General features: G+C 32.3%; 1 protein-coding gene across 4 annotated transcripts in view; it reads left to right on the top strand.

The window, feature by feature from the left end:
- The window catches only part of LOC129984583 (adenylate cyclase type 2-like), a 150,767-nt gene that overhangs the window by 64,382 nt on the left and 66,828 nt on the right, over positions 1-19,557 (top strand). For 3 of the 4 annotated variants that reach the window (XM_056094502.1, XM_056094499.1, XM_056094501.1), the window contains exon 2: positions 12,850-12,990. In XM_056094502.1, the coding sequence (XP_055950477.1) occupies positions 12,859-12,990 (132 nt within the window). In that variant the 5' untranslated portion in view covers positions 12,850-12,858. Of the gene's footprint in view, positions 1-8,064; positions 8,164-12,849; positions 12,991-19,557 lie in introns of those variants that run through there. The other variant, XM_056094500.1, reaches the window with a different exon arrangement.

Genomic DNA, 19,557 nt, shown 5'->3' with positions numbered 1-19,557 from the left:
GATAAATCAATCAATTTAAATATTTAAAAAAAAACCTGTCTTAGTTGGTAGACGCCAAACTGAATTTCGGATCTCACATCCGATAATTACACTAACCAAAAATACCAGGGATATTTTTAAACTCCACCCACTGCTATAAAAGGTGGTGGAACGATTATATTCAATAATGTAGCATAAGAAAGCAATGATGAAATAGAATAAGAGTTCTACCATATACATTCACACACTATAGCGCGTTTTGTGCATTATGATACAGTCAAGATGGGACAATGGATTCAGAATTTGATATAAATCTGTCACGTTGGTGACAAAATCATGTACCGAATTTCATTTGCACATGATTTTTGCTACAGTTCCAAGCTGTTCTACTCATATAATCACAAAATTGTAAAATGATTGCAAGTCAAATCCGAGAGGGATTGATCTAATATTTGGATCTTCTTCAGTTTTATTTTGAATTTTAACGATGAATCTCTATATGTATGCTTTCATCCCTGTAGCTGATTGTATGTTAGAATTATTCATATGAGCATAAGCTCATAGAAATAGAACAACTCCTAGAATTTGACGGAAAGGTAACATGCCGAATTTTATGCTTGTAATTTGTTGAGTGATTACGTCATCATACATAATTTCAATAATGTTTTTTTGTTTTGTTTTGTTTTGTTTTTGGACTTAAAATGGTCATCAGAACTTCAATATCGATTGCAGATTCAATATTGGGTAGTTATATTACTTTTTTGTACTTTGTACTCGAGGGGAAAAAAAGAAAATTTAATGTTGCTAGAAACAATTCCTTGGGCTAAACCTGATTCACACGGCAATCTTACAGTTAAGTTAAAATGATCGAGTTTTCTATATTTTAAATTAGAACGCTGCAGATATTTTTTCATGAATCTATCTCATGATACTATCTATCCATGATACTATCTCATTGATTTGTTGCATCTGGTTATTAACCTTTCAATAACAGAAATTTATAATGAAAGAAGGTTTAGATAATAAATTTCCTTAATACAGAAAATTAAATTTTCTGTGTATAGAAAAAATTTTAAAAAATTTTGAATTTTATTTTTTACGTCTATTTACTTAATGTGTAAGCAATTTTTTTTTTATAAAAGCTTTATTTATGAGTTGCAAATGGACAAGCCGGTACATTTTATTCAAAATTGGGGCGAGCTTAGAACGTTTTTTCAAGCTTGGATGGACAAAGAAGCAGAAACCGCGACGGATCTGGCTTTCCAGTGGATTATCTTTTGAGCTCAAAGAAGTCTTTATTTCCGTTCTCTATCCCTCATTAGACCTATTTTATGTACGCCCTGCTTACCATATCCCGATCAACCCCCATTCTGGAAAGAATGTTTTTCTACTAATGTTTAAAGCTATAAGTTAACATCAGAGTCAGCGATTATATTGAACTTCGTAATATTTATAGAATTTGTTTATATTTTGCATATTATTCTATATGTAGGTAATGATATTTTTAATATAATTTAAATCTTAATTAATTTCCTAATTTTTATCTTAATTTAGTCCATAATAACTTCATTCTAAAATGTTCTGTTATTTCCTGGCCCAGTTTCCTATTTTTTATTTAATTATTTTTAACGTGCTTTCTAGAAAACGGATGACTTATGCATTTTCTCACTCTCAGAGCGAAGAGATAAAATTCTCTTACACCTGCACATATATTTCAAAGATACCCAAGATTCTCTTGCCTAAGTCTGCACATGCAAAAGAAATTCTTATAAAAATCTCATAATAAAAGTGAAATTCTCTCATTGAAGGGAAAAATTTCTGCTTCTTTGCTCTTATGCCGTGATGTAAACAGGCGTCATTTTATTATCGACTCTATCTTGTATAAATAATGATTCCCATGGTGAAATACATCGAAGTTAACATTTTAAAAGTTTCTTCTTTTCGGCCACATATCAGCAAATATGTTATATATATAAGACATAATAAATATTATAATGCTAATTGAGTGACACAGAAATCCTTCTTATTATTCATTTTTGAATGAAAACAGCCATTCGATAAAGCGGAAAGACAATTTCTAACATTTATTCAATTCTTCTCTTAGGTAGCTAATGGAGTTGCGAAATATTATTAGAAATGCTCGGAAGAGAACTCGCCGAAACATCCATTAAGTCAGAGGAAAGAAGATGTAAAATATGACAATAATCGACATGAAATAGCAGGTTTCATGGAATATGAAAATGAACTTAACATGTGGAGTGCCTGATGTTGATGAAAATGAACTTAACGCACTACTCTCATGTTGTTCACATTTGCTATCTTAATTGCATCAAACCTTCTATATAATTAGATTAGCTCTTTTCTATTCTGGTTAAGCGATAGCAAAGAATGGTCGTCTAATTAGATAGATAATCTAAATATCAAACGTGAATCGTAGCATTGAATATGTTAACCATCACTAGATAGGTAATCACTGACGTATGGGTTTTCGTGTATTATCTCACAAAAATGATTTTTTGCATTATCTTAAAACTCAAAAAATTATCTTTCTGATGATATAAATTTCATTTTCGTGCTATTTCTATTTTTCTTTTTAAGTAATTTTTTATTCATTTATGTATTTAATTTGATACACAATTGGTAAAATGTTTTTAATGTTAAAATGAAATCGAAGCTGATCCATCGAAACATTAAAATGCGAGCTTTTCCAAGTGTTACAGTTAAGATTAAAAAAAAAAAGAATTGCTTTATTCAGACATTAACCGAATGCAAGTAGTATTTTCCTTTCCGAGTTTTGTTTCGTAGAATATACACTTTTTAATTCATACAAAATTATTTTCAAATGAAGATATATATGTATAATGCCACATTTGGAAGATATTCAATCTTATTGCGATATTTAATATTTATTTATAAACGCTCTAAATGTTCGCATAAGATACTCTTTTCGCGGGTTATGTTTTAGTGAAAATTTTTAAATATTAAATTCCTTTAACCCTGAATTCTTGATATTCTTTCCATTATTCAAAAGACTTATGGGTTTGCAAAACTTCCAATTTTTCACGTGAGGAAAACAAAATTTGTTGTCGACCAACCATATGCAATGAAAGGTGGTAAGGAAGGTTTTTGATGGAAAAACCTCGGCAACATACATTTTCATATAATGGTAATTTATGTACTCTTAATACAAATCATATTGCACTATTAAAATTTAATTTTTGAATTCAATGAGCATCTTTTGGGAAGTAAACGAACATGACTTCACGACACAGGTAATACAATGCATCACGTAAACATGCGCAGATATGTTTATTTGACTATGACGTAAAATGAATGGAGTCGCGGTTTAATTTCGTAAGTTTTATGAGGAAAAATCAGTGTCCAGAAGCTTCTGAACAGAAATGATTATTTCAAAGCCAAATGCTGTAGCTTTGACAAGCGAGTGTAAAAAGATATACAAAAAGTATAAAAGTGGGAAGATGATTTTAATTCTGTCAATAATGTTCGTTCAACAAAATTATGGCGGACGCCCAAAACCTGTGGATATTTCCGTCTTTATTAAATGTGGTTATTTAAATATCCATACTTTGTTGATATGAGACGCTCTCCCAGGAAATATCCACGGTTTGAGAAATCTAAATAGTTATTCCACACATTTGCTTAATAGCCATCAGTCGATTTCTGAATGCGATGTTGGGGGGAGGGGGATTTCTTATTTTAGAAAAAGAAACTTGGGCGTTCAAGTATTGTTGTGAGGTATCTGGATTCGAACGATCTGAACTGAGAAGGTTAAACTTTCAAATTTGGTGATATATAAACTTCATTTACACTTATTGATTTTAGGTTGATGTTTTTTTTTTTTTTTTTTTTTTTTTTTTTGTGAATTGAGTAAGATGTCAGCAAAAAATAAATAAAACGTTTTCAGAAAGCTCAGTCCTGAACATAAAACTACCAAATTTAGCTCTTAATTATATTTTGGTATTAGTTGCTTATTAAGAACTTGTTTTCTAAAATTTTAATTAATTCAAAATTAACCCAAAAATTTAATTTTTTTTCTCAAAACTTCAGAGGATATTATTCGATGAATAATTTTATACCACTATAAAGTTAAAGAATTTGATTTTCCAGTGATACTCATTTTATTTCCACGAAATATACAGTACACTCCCGATTATTCGCGGAATTGGGTGGCGCGGTCGCCGCGGATAACAAAAATCGCGGATAATCCGAAAACTAAAAACGGGTATAGCAAAAAAGAAAACAGTCATTCCAACTTTGAAAAATCGTTTTATGTACAATAAAACGTAAAATAAACAGCAGGAAATGTTTAACTAACGCTTAATATTTTAGTATATCACTCAAAACTAACCTAAAATGCATTTTGTTAATGAAAACAGAAAAGTGCTTTGTACTTACGAGAGGCGTCAAGGATGCACAGAAAAATTAATACATATGTACTATTTTAATATTGTAATGTATTATGTAATTACAAAAGCATAACTGTAAAACTGCACTTTTTTAAAAAAAATCAGTCAAAAAAAAAAAAAAAAACTTTGTGCTGCAGGCGCGGATAATCCGCACCGCGGATAACCCGCTCGCGGATAATCGGGAGTCTACTGTATATTGCGGTTGTTTCTTAGGGCACTTGCCACAGACAAGCCCGCTGTTACGAAGACAGCGATTTAAGCTGGAGGGGGGAGCGTCTCTTGTTTTTATAGTAGCGCCAACTAGGGCCAAGAATACGACTTTGCTACTCACGCATCACTCATTCGCTTGCACAACCCCTTTTTACAGGAGGATACATTCACACATCTCACAGATAGAACAACCATGCCCAAACCGGGACTCGAACCCGGGATGCTCAGATCACGGGGAAGACGCTCTACCCCTGTGCCTGGACGCCGGCACGAAATTTATTCTTTAACTTTAGTCACTGTTTTCACCAATAGCTTTTAACAGATTTTTAAACTTAATACTAAGCAAAAATAATAATTTTTTTTTGGTTTATTACTGATTCTTTTACATATTACAAAATATAGGATGCCATTCCTTTTGTCAATTCCATGATGAAAAAATCGTTACCAATAGAACAATACATATGATGCAATCAAGCCAAAACATGATATACTTTACACTAGAGATTTGAATCTCCGTTGATTTTATTCTTTCAGATAGAAAAAGTCAAATCGACAACAAATAAAACAATTATCTTACGATCAAATGGTAAGAAAGTTGCCTTTTTATTTATTTTTGAGAAAAACAATCATTTGTTCAAATTTTTGTATACATCTTACCACTAAGCAATGAAGCCCGTCCAATTTAGATGCAACTTCAGAACATCCTTGATAAAACTCATTAACTTACTGCAAGATAAACTTTAAACAATGCAGCTGTAATTCAGATCGATTTATCTATCCAGCAGATCTTGAAGGCTGAAGAGAATGCCATTAACGCATCTAATAAAATTGTTTAAATAAACTTTTACTCAATAATTGGGCAAAGCTGGTAAGAGTAGCGAATATTTGGCTGTTATTAAAAACGCGTAAATCTGTCTTTCTCAATGATACGGCTCTTTGGTGAAGTAACTATTAGCAGCGTCGTCAAGTTGAAAATTATTTCTTAGATTTAATCAAAAGAAACATTGCAACATATGTCTGCAAATATGATGTTGTTTTCTTGAGAATGTGAAATCAGATTATTTTAAATAATGCTAATGAAGCATTAAAAAGTTGAAATTCTATTGCAATATTTCTATTCTTTCTCTTTAACCCTATTTAGGTATACACCTTTATTAAAAAAATAATAACGAAAAATTGTTCAGCGTTTATTTTAGGCAAAGCGAACAAATAGCACAAATGAAAAGAAATATTAAGCTTCAGGTAAACTATTCTTTCAGCAATCAAAAGGCGGAAATAGAGTTAATTTAATAGAATTAATTCCATTTGGATAACAACCTTAAATGAGCTATCAGCTTTATTCAACTGAGTCGTTCTATTAAAATATAATAACGCATTATTCCATAATGATAGTTTTTATATTTTTCTTTGATTCATTTTGCTTGGATATTAAGTGTGATGATTTCCAAAAGATAGCGATATACACTTGTACAGTAAATAAACTGATATAATTCTTAGATGTTTTTATTAGTATAACGATCGGACGGAACGTGTTTCCCACGGGAAGGGTTATGCCGTGGCTGGTGATGGCCCTTAGGACTCAACCTTAGTTTTCGTCAATGTTGCTGGCTTGGCGGTCCTGTCAATCGGATAAATTCGTGTGCCTTAGTGGAGAGTCGGAGTAGCTGGTTATGGTCAGCATAATAACCGTGAAGTATCACAATCTTTCCTTACTGCTGATAACCGAAACATTTTATAGAGGTTTCAAAATACTACGAAAGAAGAATATTACGTGCCTGACGATAATTTACATTCATTCGTAAGTGGATTAGGATATTAATGAATTATAATTAAGATCATGTTTTAATTTATAGAATACAAAAAGTAATTTTTATAATATAACTGATAGTAATTTTAATACAGATACTAATCGACTGAAAAATATTGAGTTTATTAAAACGTCTTTGATAACGGAATTTTTTTTAAATCGAATTGCCGATTTTAGGGGAGCTTCACGGAGTGCTTGAACTCAAGTTTCTTAACCTCCTGGCATAATGGATGAATAGTGTTTTAAGCTCGTTTACAGATGAACCGACATGGCAGTGAGAATGCGTAGTAAGTGGTTGTGTAACATAAACGAAGATTTGTTTAAATTATAACTATTTATTAATAACTCACGAAAAAAAAAGAATCAAATGAAGAAAAAAAAATTTATATGAATGAATTTCGGCAAAATCGGTCCAGTCAGGAGCAAGGCTACGGTGATAAATCGAGTTTAAAAAACTCAGTTTTGCATTAAGTTAGTTAAACACTTCCATGATTGCTTATATGTTTTTATTTTTCTTTATTCTCAAGTTTATTGTAGTATTGTGATTATTTTCATTTTTTTATTTCTTGATATATATCAATAAGCTATCTATCCCAAATGAACTATAAATGGCGCTCGCTTTTCTGCATAACGCTGTGTAACGATCCTGTATCGATATAGGCTTGCAGTTTAACTAATTAATTTTACATTTTTCATTGACTGCACTACGATAAATCTATCAGCTCTAATATAATTTCGCTGTGCTCTTTGTATTTATCTAATAAAACAGTGATTATTATATATTAAATATAAGCGAAAAAATTGGAACTTTTTTTTTTAATTTTATTGTGTCCTGACCTTGTAAATTATCTTTTGAAAATCTGTCTTTGCAATCAATCCGCTTGATGAAAATCCCTCATTAGAAATTTTTAACTTAATCGCTTATCTTCAAATACCACAAGAGGATTAAAAAGAATCAATTTTATCACAAGATCAAGTAATGAAAAACTTTAAAAAAAAATTTTTTTGCACTATCTCGATTTCTCGAAAAACTGCATAGTTTTAAATGGCAACAAAGAAATGCGTATCGACAAGTTATCGGAGGAAGATTCCATTTGTGGGCAAAAAAGAGAGAGAAAAAACCCGCCGTTTCCTCCTTTTTTTTTTGTTACGAAATAGAATTTATTTCCGGAAAAAAGATAATGTAAGGAAAAAAAAAACATTATTAACATTATGTTAATAATGTAAATTAAACATTATGTTAATTTCTCTTTACTTTATTTTCAGATTAATTTGACTATCATTGCACCCGATATGGAATCTTAACATAACGATTGAGTTAAAATTTTAATATGGCTTGTTTTTATAAGAATAGATTTTTTTTTACTATGAATGCATTAATAATAAAATTGGAACCTTATCTGCGGAATCTTTTTTTAAATGACAGGAAAAAAGAGGCTAACATGCCCTGACATTCCCTCTGAGAAATAAATGACAATTCATTTATTTCATTTTTGTTACACACTCTTTCTGAAATGTCTATGCAAAACCGACATGCCAAAAGATAAAAAGGAAAAACCAAACAATCAAGCGATAACGATGAAGCGACACTAAGAGATAAAAAGTTTGTGTCAAGCGGGAGCTCATTCAAACTTTGCGTGTTGATGATTCTGGGCGAGACAGCATTTTCGGCAGGTGAATCTTTTGTTTAATTTTTGTTTAACAAACTCTCTTCGGAATAATAAGTGCTAAACACAACCGGTGAGTTTGGAATTTTTTCTTTTTGTAATTCGATGCAATTTTCCGTTTTGATGTTTGATTTATTATTTTGATACTCTATTACGAGTTAATAACAGTAATATTTTATATTGTAGTACAAAATAAAAAATGATTTTAATGCTTAACTTAAAGTGGTGAAATATCTCGCTGTAACCAAACACTTCTGGACTGAAAAAATTCCACCTGGGTTTTATAAGTTACTAACTCATATTAAAGTAATTAGTTAAATATCAAGTTTTAGTAAATTTGATAAATTCCCAGTTCCCAGGACTTTTTTTCCAGGAAAAAGCCGACCAGATGTCTCAGATTAACCCTTTAAAGATCCATTTTTTTCTAGCCATATTATGTTAAAATATTTTTAGGCTTGAAATTAGAATAAGAAAAGGGATTCATTTAGCTTATTAGCTAAATTTAATTTGATTAATTAATTAATTTGGTTAATTAATAATTAAGTAATAAATCAAGACTCATCATTTTGTCTGAGATAAAGAACTGAAAACGTCTAAGTTTCTGACTTAACTAAAAAAAATTTGTCAGAACTGATGCCAACCTGCATAATTTCATACAAAGATTGATAAATTTGGTGGGAAGCATACTTCCCACGGCCCTAGAAGGGGTTAACAAAGATAGACCCGATTTCTTGTTTTTTGTCAAGATTGAAAATTTCCTGATTTGAATTAAATATCTCCACTTGTCGAGATTACTTACCAGTAATAAGAAATAGATTGGCTAAATTTAATTTTTCTAATAAATTAACTTGAGAAGAATTCGTTTCAACTTTCTTTGAAAATATTATGGTCACTTGTATTATTTATGTGGATGAATTAGATTGTAGAAATAAGTAACAAAAAGAAATAACAAAATAATTATTTATCCTTTCGATGCTTAATTCTTTTTCGATGCTTAATAATTTTTATATAATTCATCATCATTTCATTATTTTTGAATTTTTTTTCTTATTTAATTATATTGTTTTTGGATTTTGTCTTATACTCAATGCGTTTCCTCTAATCAGCGTCTAAAATTGAAGCTCAGAAAGTCCGGTCACTTTAGCTAAACCCAGTGAAGGAACCTTAATTTCTCATGTATTGATATCGTTTATAGTTTTAATTATTTCCGCCAAAAATGAATGCAACCGACATTTGGAATTGGAGAAGCATTTTAAAAAGGAATCTTTCACATTATGTAAATTCAAATATTTGCTATTACATTATCAATTTACTATTTTGTTAAATTTCATTTTAACTCTCACCGAATTTGATTGGAATGGCGTGAACCCGTTTTCTTCCTTTTTTTTAATTTTAATTTGTTTCGATAAAAAAAATACTTTAGTCATGAATGTAAAATACCAAAATAGGTGTTTTGAAAAGAAATTAGTCTGATTCTTTATTTCATATAAAATGATATAAAAATATTCGTTACTTATGAAGGAGTAGCAAATATATGCACATTTCTAAAGATGAAAATATTTTTTTTTATATTTTTGACAATATTTTATTTAAAAGTATATATATTATGAGCAATATTCTCTTATGCAAGTTCATTTTGAATTAAAATCAGAATATTAATTGCATCGGACAATTTTAGATTTCATAGTTTCTCGAAAAATTAGACTTTACAAAAGAATTTATAAAAATCAAACTATTGTTGACCCAAGATTACTAATAATTTAAATATTGACATAATTTAATATAATGATATTAAATTAATGAATTTCACTAGTGAATTAAATACGATTAATTATTTTTAATTAACTATTAATACAATGATTAATAAATATGATGGTTAAATATTATGATAAATAGTGACAACTCGTGACATTGACATAATCATTTCACTTAGCATTCATTCAATAGGACTGGCAGCATTAAACATAAAATGAACTTTCCTATAAATGGGAACAGCTTTTAATTAATAAAAAACTTATCATTTAATATATTTAAACAAAGCAATTATTTATTAAGGAATAAACCAAATCTAGATTTTAATGATAAAAAAAGGGCGTCCAGCTTATATGAATTGCTGCTTTCATGAAAGTGAAGTATATCTTTGTATTAAATAAAAAAAAAACTTTATTATAGAAAAGTAAACTGAAAATAATCAATTTAGTGATTTACCACCAACAGAGTAAATGTGCCTTTTAATTGGTATCTCAAAGGTCTTTTCCTCAAGACTCCACAGATGGTTGATTGAGATTCAGTCATCACCGGATTTATGACACGATTGCATCATCTTGGGAAAGTCGGAATCTCGAATTTTCTTCAATGAAAGCCAATCATTCAATGCAATGAACGTAAAATAATATCATTAATAAAAGTTATTCGTATGAATCAATTGAAAATATGTTTATCCATGGTCAGACTGACTGCCTGCACTTGATACTATTCATTGATTTCGAATAAATGAAATTCTAATTATCTATGAGCTGTAAAAAATCGTGTGTATTTTGTTATTTATAATTGCTCGGCTTAGCTATGAAAAAAGTAATCGCTATATTGCTTACGAATTTCAAATATTATAACTTTAAACCAGCAATTCTTACACGAAATATATATAATCTCGGAAACGGCTCTAACGATTTGGATCAAGTTTTATATTTATATAAGGTTTTTCTTTTTAAGTTTATCTATATAGGTTCTTTCTTGAAAAAACACGATTTGACACACTCACACACACAATATATATATATATATATATATATCAAAAGGGTTTGCAATAACAAAAATTCTTATATTGAAGAATCAAATATCCTCCTTAAAAATTTAATTAAAAATGATTTTCCTAGAAATTACTATAATATCAATTTTTTAATTAAACAAGGTATGGTTTGGGATTAATCCTTTGGCTTTAATAAAAATAGAACTTTACTTGCATATTGGATCACTCAATAGATGGCCCTGGGTGCCTACCTCTGTTTACATAATTTACCGTTAACTTTTTTAAAAACAAGAAATCACAATCGATTGTTTAAAGTTTTCTTGACTGTTGGATGGTATGTTCTGGCCTTTTCGTTTTTAATTTTAATTTTAATGCTGTTTTTGTTATTTTTGTTATTGTATTTTTACTTTGTTGTGGTTATTTTTTTCTAATTTGTTATTTTGTATTTCCTTTCTGTTAAAATGGTATATCTCTTGAGCATAATTTCAGGGGATTTTCGGGTCACGAGGAATCATTATTAGACAATGTCTGTATGTCCTCACAGAAAAAAATCCCTTTATTTGAATCCCTGCCTGAGGGTGACCCTTGAAAAAGTCTTCAGGCCGGATTCTTTTTTTAATATTTTTTTAATAATTTTTTTGGTTTAATTTTTATTTGATTTTTGTTTTTCCTATTAACTTGATTCTAATACTTTTGTATCAATTCATCTGTGTTTTAGAAGTAGCTGCAATTGCGCTCTCTAAATGCTATGAAGTTCCTTTTTGGTTTTAGTTTAAATAGGTAATAAATTTTAGTTGCGATTTCGAAACTGTTTTGTTTCGTTTTCAAACTTTTTCTTACTTTAGATTGGTTACTTATATATATATATAACTATTAGAATAAATATATTCAACTTCCTCTTCGAAATGTGGGCAGTGCAGTATGATGGTCAGAACAATACGAATGACATTTGTGTTGCGGTCCACGGTTCGAGTCGCGCTTTTTGCTTTATTTTTTTTACTTATGTATTTGTATTTCATATTTTTGCTTTTAAAGTTTATCTACATAGATGAAAAACGCGATTTTACCCAAAAAGAATCATGTTTTTTTATAACAAACTATTAAAGTCTTTTTCTCTCTGCTCTCATGCCGACATTACCATATAATACCATCTCGGACCATGTAATGGACTGTACCATGGCAAAACTGAATGTAAATTCAAAAATGTAAATAATGATAGATAAACTATAAAATGAATGCTGTAATGTAACATTGTTTCGAATAACATGTTTAAACTATATGCATTCATGATTTTTTATTTAAATGGCAATTCATATGTAGGAAAGATTAAAAAATATTCCTTATGTAATCAATATGTGAGTCGTATTTAATATTTTCTCAGAAAAAAACATAACTTTTAGGAAAAAAAATGGTTAGGCGAAGCTTAGTCTCCCTAGTACTGTTCTTGACAGCAAAAGTTATAACACATTTAATCTTTTCATTGATTCTTCTTATGCTTATGTTGTGATATCCTGTACACAAAAATAATAATAAATTAAGATGATTAAATGCTCAATAATTGTCATAGTCAAACTTTCGCTTGTTCTAAGACCAGTTTCATTTTTTTAATCATTTTCAATCTCTTAATTTAATTAAGTCATCATGTATTGAAATTAAAAACAATAATTTTTCGAAATAAAAATACCATACATTGCAATTTTCTGATAAAAAAATATTTTTCCCTCTGACACTGTCTTTTATTCTCAAAGAGATGCGCTTTAATTTTTTTATTCTTTTCTATTCAATATTGTGATCAAATATTAGAATATTTTATGACACTTTTGCAAAATATGACTACATTAATTTATTCCTCAAAATAAAAAGATCTCAATATATTATGAAATTGGATTAATTTATTAAAATTATAAAACCGGATGCAATCTTCAAAGCTGAAATATAACGATGATTCACTGTAAAGTATAGCATTTCAAATACTAAGTAATAATTGCCCATTAATTTTATCTTTTTCAGTTTTCGAATATGGCGGGGTTGGACCTTCTGGCCCGGAAGAGCTTGGAACATGGCAGCGAAGCTTCTATTTTACTGTCCAGTTCTTCGGTTGGGAGCACGGAATCGCGGCATCAAGACCATTGGTCGTGGAGGCATTTAAGTGTAAGTATTATCACTCTTTCTGTCGATTTTCTTAACTTAAATTCCAGTGCCTTGGTATTCAGATCTGGTCTTTGAAATTTTTAGAATTTTGAGCTCGGGTCTTCATCCAAATCATGATTCTTCTTAATTGTCAGCTTATGTCCGAACCAGTGGCGGCTCATTTATTGGAATTGCAGTACGCCACTTTCACTTTCTCGCTTATGAAGTTTAGAGAAAATATTCTAATCGTCAAACGATACGAACACGAGATTTTCGCCAATAACTACGTTTCAGGCCTCCGAAAAACATATTTTTGAAAAATATCCGTCTATGGCATGGATAACTCAAAAACAGTTTGAGCTAGACAGATGAAATCTGGTATATTGTCTTTATACTCAATTTGTAGATTCTTATCAAATTTTGGGCAAAATCAGTTCTGAAGTCTGCCTGTCCGACTGTTCGAATATAAATTAACACAGAAACTTCAAAATGTACAGAGCTAGATGGATGATATTCGGTGCACAAACATCTATATTGTATACACGTATCAAATTTTATGCCAAATTCAACAAGTGGGTGATCTCTATCTTTCTGTATTTTCAGAAGCATGTAAACGCGATAACTCAAAAATGCGATGCCTTTAATACATCAAATGTGATATGTGATTTTGTGACTGCAATTGTAATTCTATGTCAAACTTTGGTTTCAATAAATTGGAAAAACACGTTTAAAAAACATCCACCTTTATTAGAGAGTTGGAGAGAAAGTTTTGAAAGGCCGCTCTCTTTGGTTCTATTTCAATTCTACTGAAAAACAAAATTAAGGAAGCTGTGGCGGCTTGGGATGAGCGATGATAGAACCTGGGCCCTTGTGGTTCGCAGCCTAGTAACATGACCACGATACAAAAGCAATTGCTCGTGTAGCGCAACTGTTAACTGGCTTATAAGCTTTTCACTACAAAGCCAACCGAAAATGCAAAGTTGAATGTATCTTTACAGTTAATGATGAGATTCCGATTTAACGCCTTATATTAGGACAAAATCGAAAAAATTAGGGTTCATTTACTTATCTGAACTTTAAATATATTTCCTGGATTTCCCCCCCCCCCTCTTTTTGTCATTTCCGTTAGTTGAATTTTAACAGAACATATCATTAAATTCGATTGGAAATCTTCATATTCATATATTCATATTTTTAAATATATTTCGAAATGCAAAAATTAATTAGCTAGAAACAAAATCAACGAAGCCGTTTTAACATGCCATTACATATAAATTACTCTTACTACATAAGACTGCTTTATTTTTAGCGATATCGTTTCGAGAGATTTTAAATCCATTTTAATCGTAGATTCTGCTGGTTTGCAGGCTCTCTGTGGTTACCTTTATTTTTTAACTCGTTGGAATAACATTGCAATTATAAACACTCTTAGAAATGGCGCGGTGTGTTCCGTTTTAGGATCTTACACCATAAATACGCATGGAAAATCAAACCTAGACACTTTTTAACTATTCTAGAATCTATTCTAAGCAATATCATGCACCTATAACATTTTAACAAAACTGATTCTGTCAAGAAGCAAGAATAGTTCTTTTTAAATAACATCCAAACGTTCAGCTGTTTTCATGGCTCGTTTCTTTCTTAAATAATCCTTTTCCTTAAATTCTAGCCCATCCTATTATTTTTTTAAAAATATTTACTTTTTTGGTGAAAGAGAACATAGCTTTTAAAATCTGCCATCTGGCTTATCCTCACTCGGTACCTCATCCCTCATCATTAGGTACAGTGACATTGAAATTTTCCATTCGCTTTAATTGGGTGATTATTTTCCCAGTCAAATTGGGCAAGACTTCCAGATGTCTTTGTATGCTACAAGTAATACTTTTTAATTGGGTGAATATATTCTGTGTTGAGAGACCCGGAATGTTATTTCTCAGTGATTTGCAACCTTACCTGTGTTAATGGTTTCTATAAATATTATACGCTCTACACTTTCATCCATCCGTCCTTAAAAATATATATTCTATTCATAAATAATTTGAAAAATCTTCTGCAATTAAATTCTGGCTGTTTCAATTGCATCCTCCTCCCTGGAATCTTTTTCTAGAAGAAATGAAAGGAAATATTTCGTGTGTTCAAAAAACTGAAGCCCAGTGGCGTAGTGGTCCGAGGTTCGATCCTCGTGCGAAACAAGGTCGACTCGGCCTTTCATCCTTTCAGTGGGTCGATAAACTGAGGACCAAGCATGATTGGGAACTAACCACTGGGAATTCCACATTAGGCTGTCCACCTAACCGGGACATATGCCTTTTATCCCAGGGCCCTCGGTCGGGCACTTTGGTCGGTTATTTTGGGTGATATAGTTTCGAGGCACTTTGAATCCATTTTATTTATATATGATTGGGAACTAACCACTGGGAATTCCACATTAGGCTGTCCACCTAACCGGGACATATGCCTTTCATCCCCGGGCCCTCGGTCGGGCACTTTGGTCGGTTATTTTGGGTGATATAGTTTCGAGGCACTTTGAATCCATTTTATTTATATATGATTGGGAACTAACCACTGGGAATTCCACATTAGGCTGTCCACCTAACCGGGACATATGCCTTTCATCCCAGGGCCCTCGGTCGGGCACTTTGGTCGGTTATTTTGGGTGATATAGTTTCGAGGCATTTTGAATCCATTTTATTTATATATGATTGGGAACTAACCACTGGGAATTCCACATTAGGCTGTCCACCTAACCGGGACATATGCCTTTCATCCCAGGGCCCTCGGTAGGGCACTTTGGTCGGTTATTTTGGGTGATATAGTTTCGAGGCATTTTGAATCCATTTTATTTATATATGATTGGGAACTAACCACTGGGAATTCCACATTAGGCTGTCCACCTAACCGGGACATATGCCTTTCATCCCAGGGCCCTCGGTCGGGCACTTTGGTCGGTTATTTTGGGTGATATAGTTTCGAGGCACTTTGAATCCATTTTATTTATATATGATTGGGAACTAACCACTGGGAATTCCACATTAGGCTGTCCACCTAACCGGGACATATGCCTTTCATCCCCGGGCCCTCGGTCGGGCACTTTGGTCGGTTATTTTGGGTGATATAGTTTCGAGGCATTTTGAATCCATTTTATTTATATATGATTGGGAACTAACCACTGGGAATTCCACATTAGGCTGTCCACCTAACCGGGACATATGCCTTTCATCCCAGGGCCCTCGGTAGGGCACTTTGGTCGGTTATTTTGGGTGATATAGTTTCGAGGCATTTTGAATCCATTTTATTTATATATGATTGGGAACTAACCACTGGGAATTCCACATTAGGCTGTCCACCTAACCGGGACATATGCCTTTCATCCCAGGGCCCTCGGTCGGGCACTTTGGTCGGTTATTTTGGGTGATATAGTTTCGAGTCACTTTGAATCCATTTTATTTATATATGATTGGGAACTAACCACTGGGAATTCCACATTAGGCTGTCCACCTAACCGGGACATATGCCTTTCATCCCAGGGCCCTCGGTCGGGCACTTTGGTCGGTTATTTTGGGTGATATAGTTTCGAGGCACTTTGAATCCATTTTATTTATATATGATTGGGAACTAACCACTGGGAATTCCACATTAGGCAGTCCACCTAACCGGGACATATGCCTTTCATCCCAGGGCCCTCGGTCGGGCACTTTGGTCGGTTATTTTGGGTGATATAGTTTCGAGGCATTTTGAATCCATTTTATTTATATATGATTGGGAACTAACCACTGGGAATTCCACATTAGGCTGTCCACCTAACCGGGACATATGCCTTTCATCCCAGGGCCCTCGGTCGGGCACTTTGGTCGGTTATTTTGGGTGATATAGTTTCGAGGCACTTTGAATCCATTTTATTTATATATGATTGGGAACTAACCACTGGGAATTCCACATTAGGCTGTCCACCTAACCGGGACATATGCCTTTCATCCCCGGGCCCTCGGTCCGGCACTTTGGTCGGTTATTTTGGGTGATATAGTTTCGAGGCACTTTGAATCCATTTTATTTATATATGATTGGGAACTAACCACTGGGAATTCCACATTAGGCTGTCCACCTAACCGGGACATATGCCTTTCATCCCAGGGCCCTCGGTCGGGCACTTTGGTCGGTTATTTTGGGTGATATAGTTTCGAGGCATTTTGAATCCATTTTATTTATATATGATTGGGAACTAACCACTGGGAATTCCACATTAGGCTGTCCACCTAACCGGGACATATGCCTTTCATCCCAGGGCCCTCGGTAGGGCACTTTGGTCGGTTATTTTGGGTGATATAGTTTCGAGGCATTTTGAATCCATTTTATTTATATATGATTGGGAACTAACCACTGGGAATTCCACATTAGGCTGTCCACCTAACCGGGACATATGCCTTTCATCCCAGGGCCCTCGGTCGGGCACTTTGGTCGGTTATTTTGGGTGATATAGTTTCGAGGCACTTTGAATCCATTTTATTTATATATGATTGGGAACTAACCACTGGGAATTCCACATTTGGCTGTCCACCTAACCGGGACATATGCCTTTCATCCCAGGGCCCTCGGTCGGGCACTTTGGTCGGTTATTTTGGGTGATATAGTTTCGAGGCACTTTGAATCCATTTTATTTATATATGATTGGGAACTAACCACTGGGAATTCCACATTAGGCTGTCCACCTAACCGGGACATATGCCTTTCATCCCAGGGCCCTCGGTCGGGCACTTTGGTCGGTTATTTTGGGTGATATAGTTTCGAGGCATTTTGAATCCATTTTATTTATATATGATTGGGAACTAACCACTGGGAATTCCACATTAGGCTGTCCACCTAACCGGGACATATGCCTTTCATCCCAGGGCCCTCGGTCGGGCACTTTGGTCGGTTATTTTGGGTGATATAGTTTCGAGGCATTTTGAATCCATTTTATTTATATATGATTGGGAACTAACCACTGGGAATTCCACATTAGGCAGTCCACCTAACCGAGACATATGCCTTTCACCCCAGGGCCCTCGGTCGGGCACTGTAGGCTCTGGCCCACATGGGTTATCGTGCCACTGAGTTTAGTTTAGTTTAGTTTAGAACATTGAATTTTTGTAATCTATGGCATATTCTTTCTTGAGATAACAACAATGACGTATGAATTATGGATTAGTGCAGAATAAACTTGTATTTATCTCACAATTTGAAATATGACATTATAGCGTAAAATTAGAATTTGAAATATGAAATCTAATAACTAGTTTGCAAATAAGGAAGAAAAAAATTATATTCGTTTTAATGAATGATTGTGTTCCTTGACAAAATGAAATAATAATAATAATAATAAATACACTGAATGCACGAAATTTTGATAAATTCTTTTAAATTATTTAAAAATTTAAAAACTATTGTAGTTTCATTGGACTGTTTAATTTTGATGATATGGTTCTTGAACATAAACCACATTTAGTTCACTGTATTATTTTTCTGCCGAAACAGTATCAGTTTTTTAATATTTTAATTACCAAAATTGACCGGTAATTCTTTGTCCTTTAACAGATAAAAAGTGTTGTAACCAGTACGGCTCTAAATTTTTCTCTTTAACTGAATATGCATGGATAGCTACAATCAAGTCTTTGAACCACAGATTGTAATGGAAAGAAATTTGTTCAATATATGCAAATATAAAATGCAAAAAAATGCTCGTCACAATAAGAAAGCTCAATAAAGCGTACGGCATTAAAAAAAACATGTTCGTAGCGTCAAAATAAGCTGACGAATGGCAAGAAAAATCTCCATAATGAAAAAATATTCTTGCAACAAAAAAAAACTTGGCTTTTTATGCTGTACATTTTACTAGAGACAATGACCCTGTTTCATTGGATTTAAAGGAACAACAAACAAAAATTCAAGGTGCAAAGAACTGGAAAGGCCTTCACATACACTTTCCATCCTTTAAGGGAATCTGTGATATTTTTTAAAGCAATGTCAGTGAAATTAATTCGATAAATTACGAAAACAAATTTAAAAATGTCTTTTATGATAACCATGTTTTGATCAATGTAATAAACTAGTGAGTATGTATAATTACCGTTGATTATTCGTAATCACCAATAAATTTCGTGATTTCGTGGTGATTACGAATAATCGGTAACTATACAAACTCACTGGTTTATTACATTTACCGGTGATTATTCATAATCACCAATACATTTCGCAATGATTACAAATAATCACCGGTAATTATACATACTCACTAGTTTATTACATTTACCGTAATAACTACATCTTATGTATCAAGAAGCATTTACTACTTATTTAAATTTCTTATATCAAGTAAGTATCCATAACTTTACGGTAGAATGTAAAATAACGTTTGTTACAGGTAATATATGAAATTAATCGTTATTTTACAATGTAAATAAAGGTTCCTGAAAAGTCACTATTCTGAAAACTTTCATTTCAACTAATTTTTTCCTATGTATATAGTTTTTAATAACAAAAATTTTAATGAAGTTATCACATAATGTCAATTATATATTCAACAACATTGATACCTCGATATACGAAATCATT

This window comes from Argiope bruennichi, chromosome 9, assembly GCF_947563725.1.
Source record: "Argiope bruennichi chromosome 9, qqArgBrue1.1, whole genome shotgun sequence".
Taxonomy (NCBI): domain Eukaryota; kingdom Metazoa; phylum Arthropoda; class Arachnida; order Araneae; family Araneidae; genus Argiope; species Argiope bruennichi.
The sequence above is the reverse complement of the archived record's forward strand: the minus strand, read 5'-3'. Positions and strand labels throughout refer to the sequence as shown.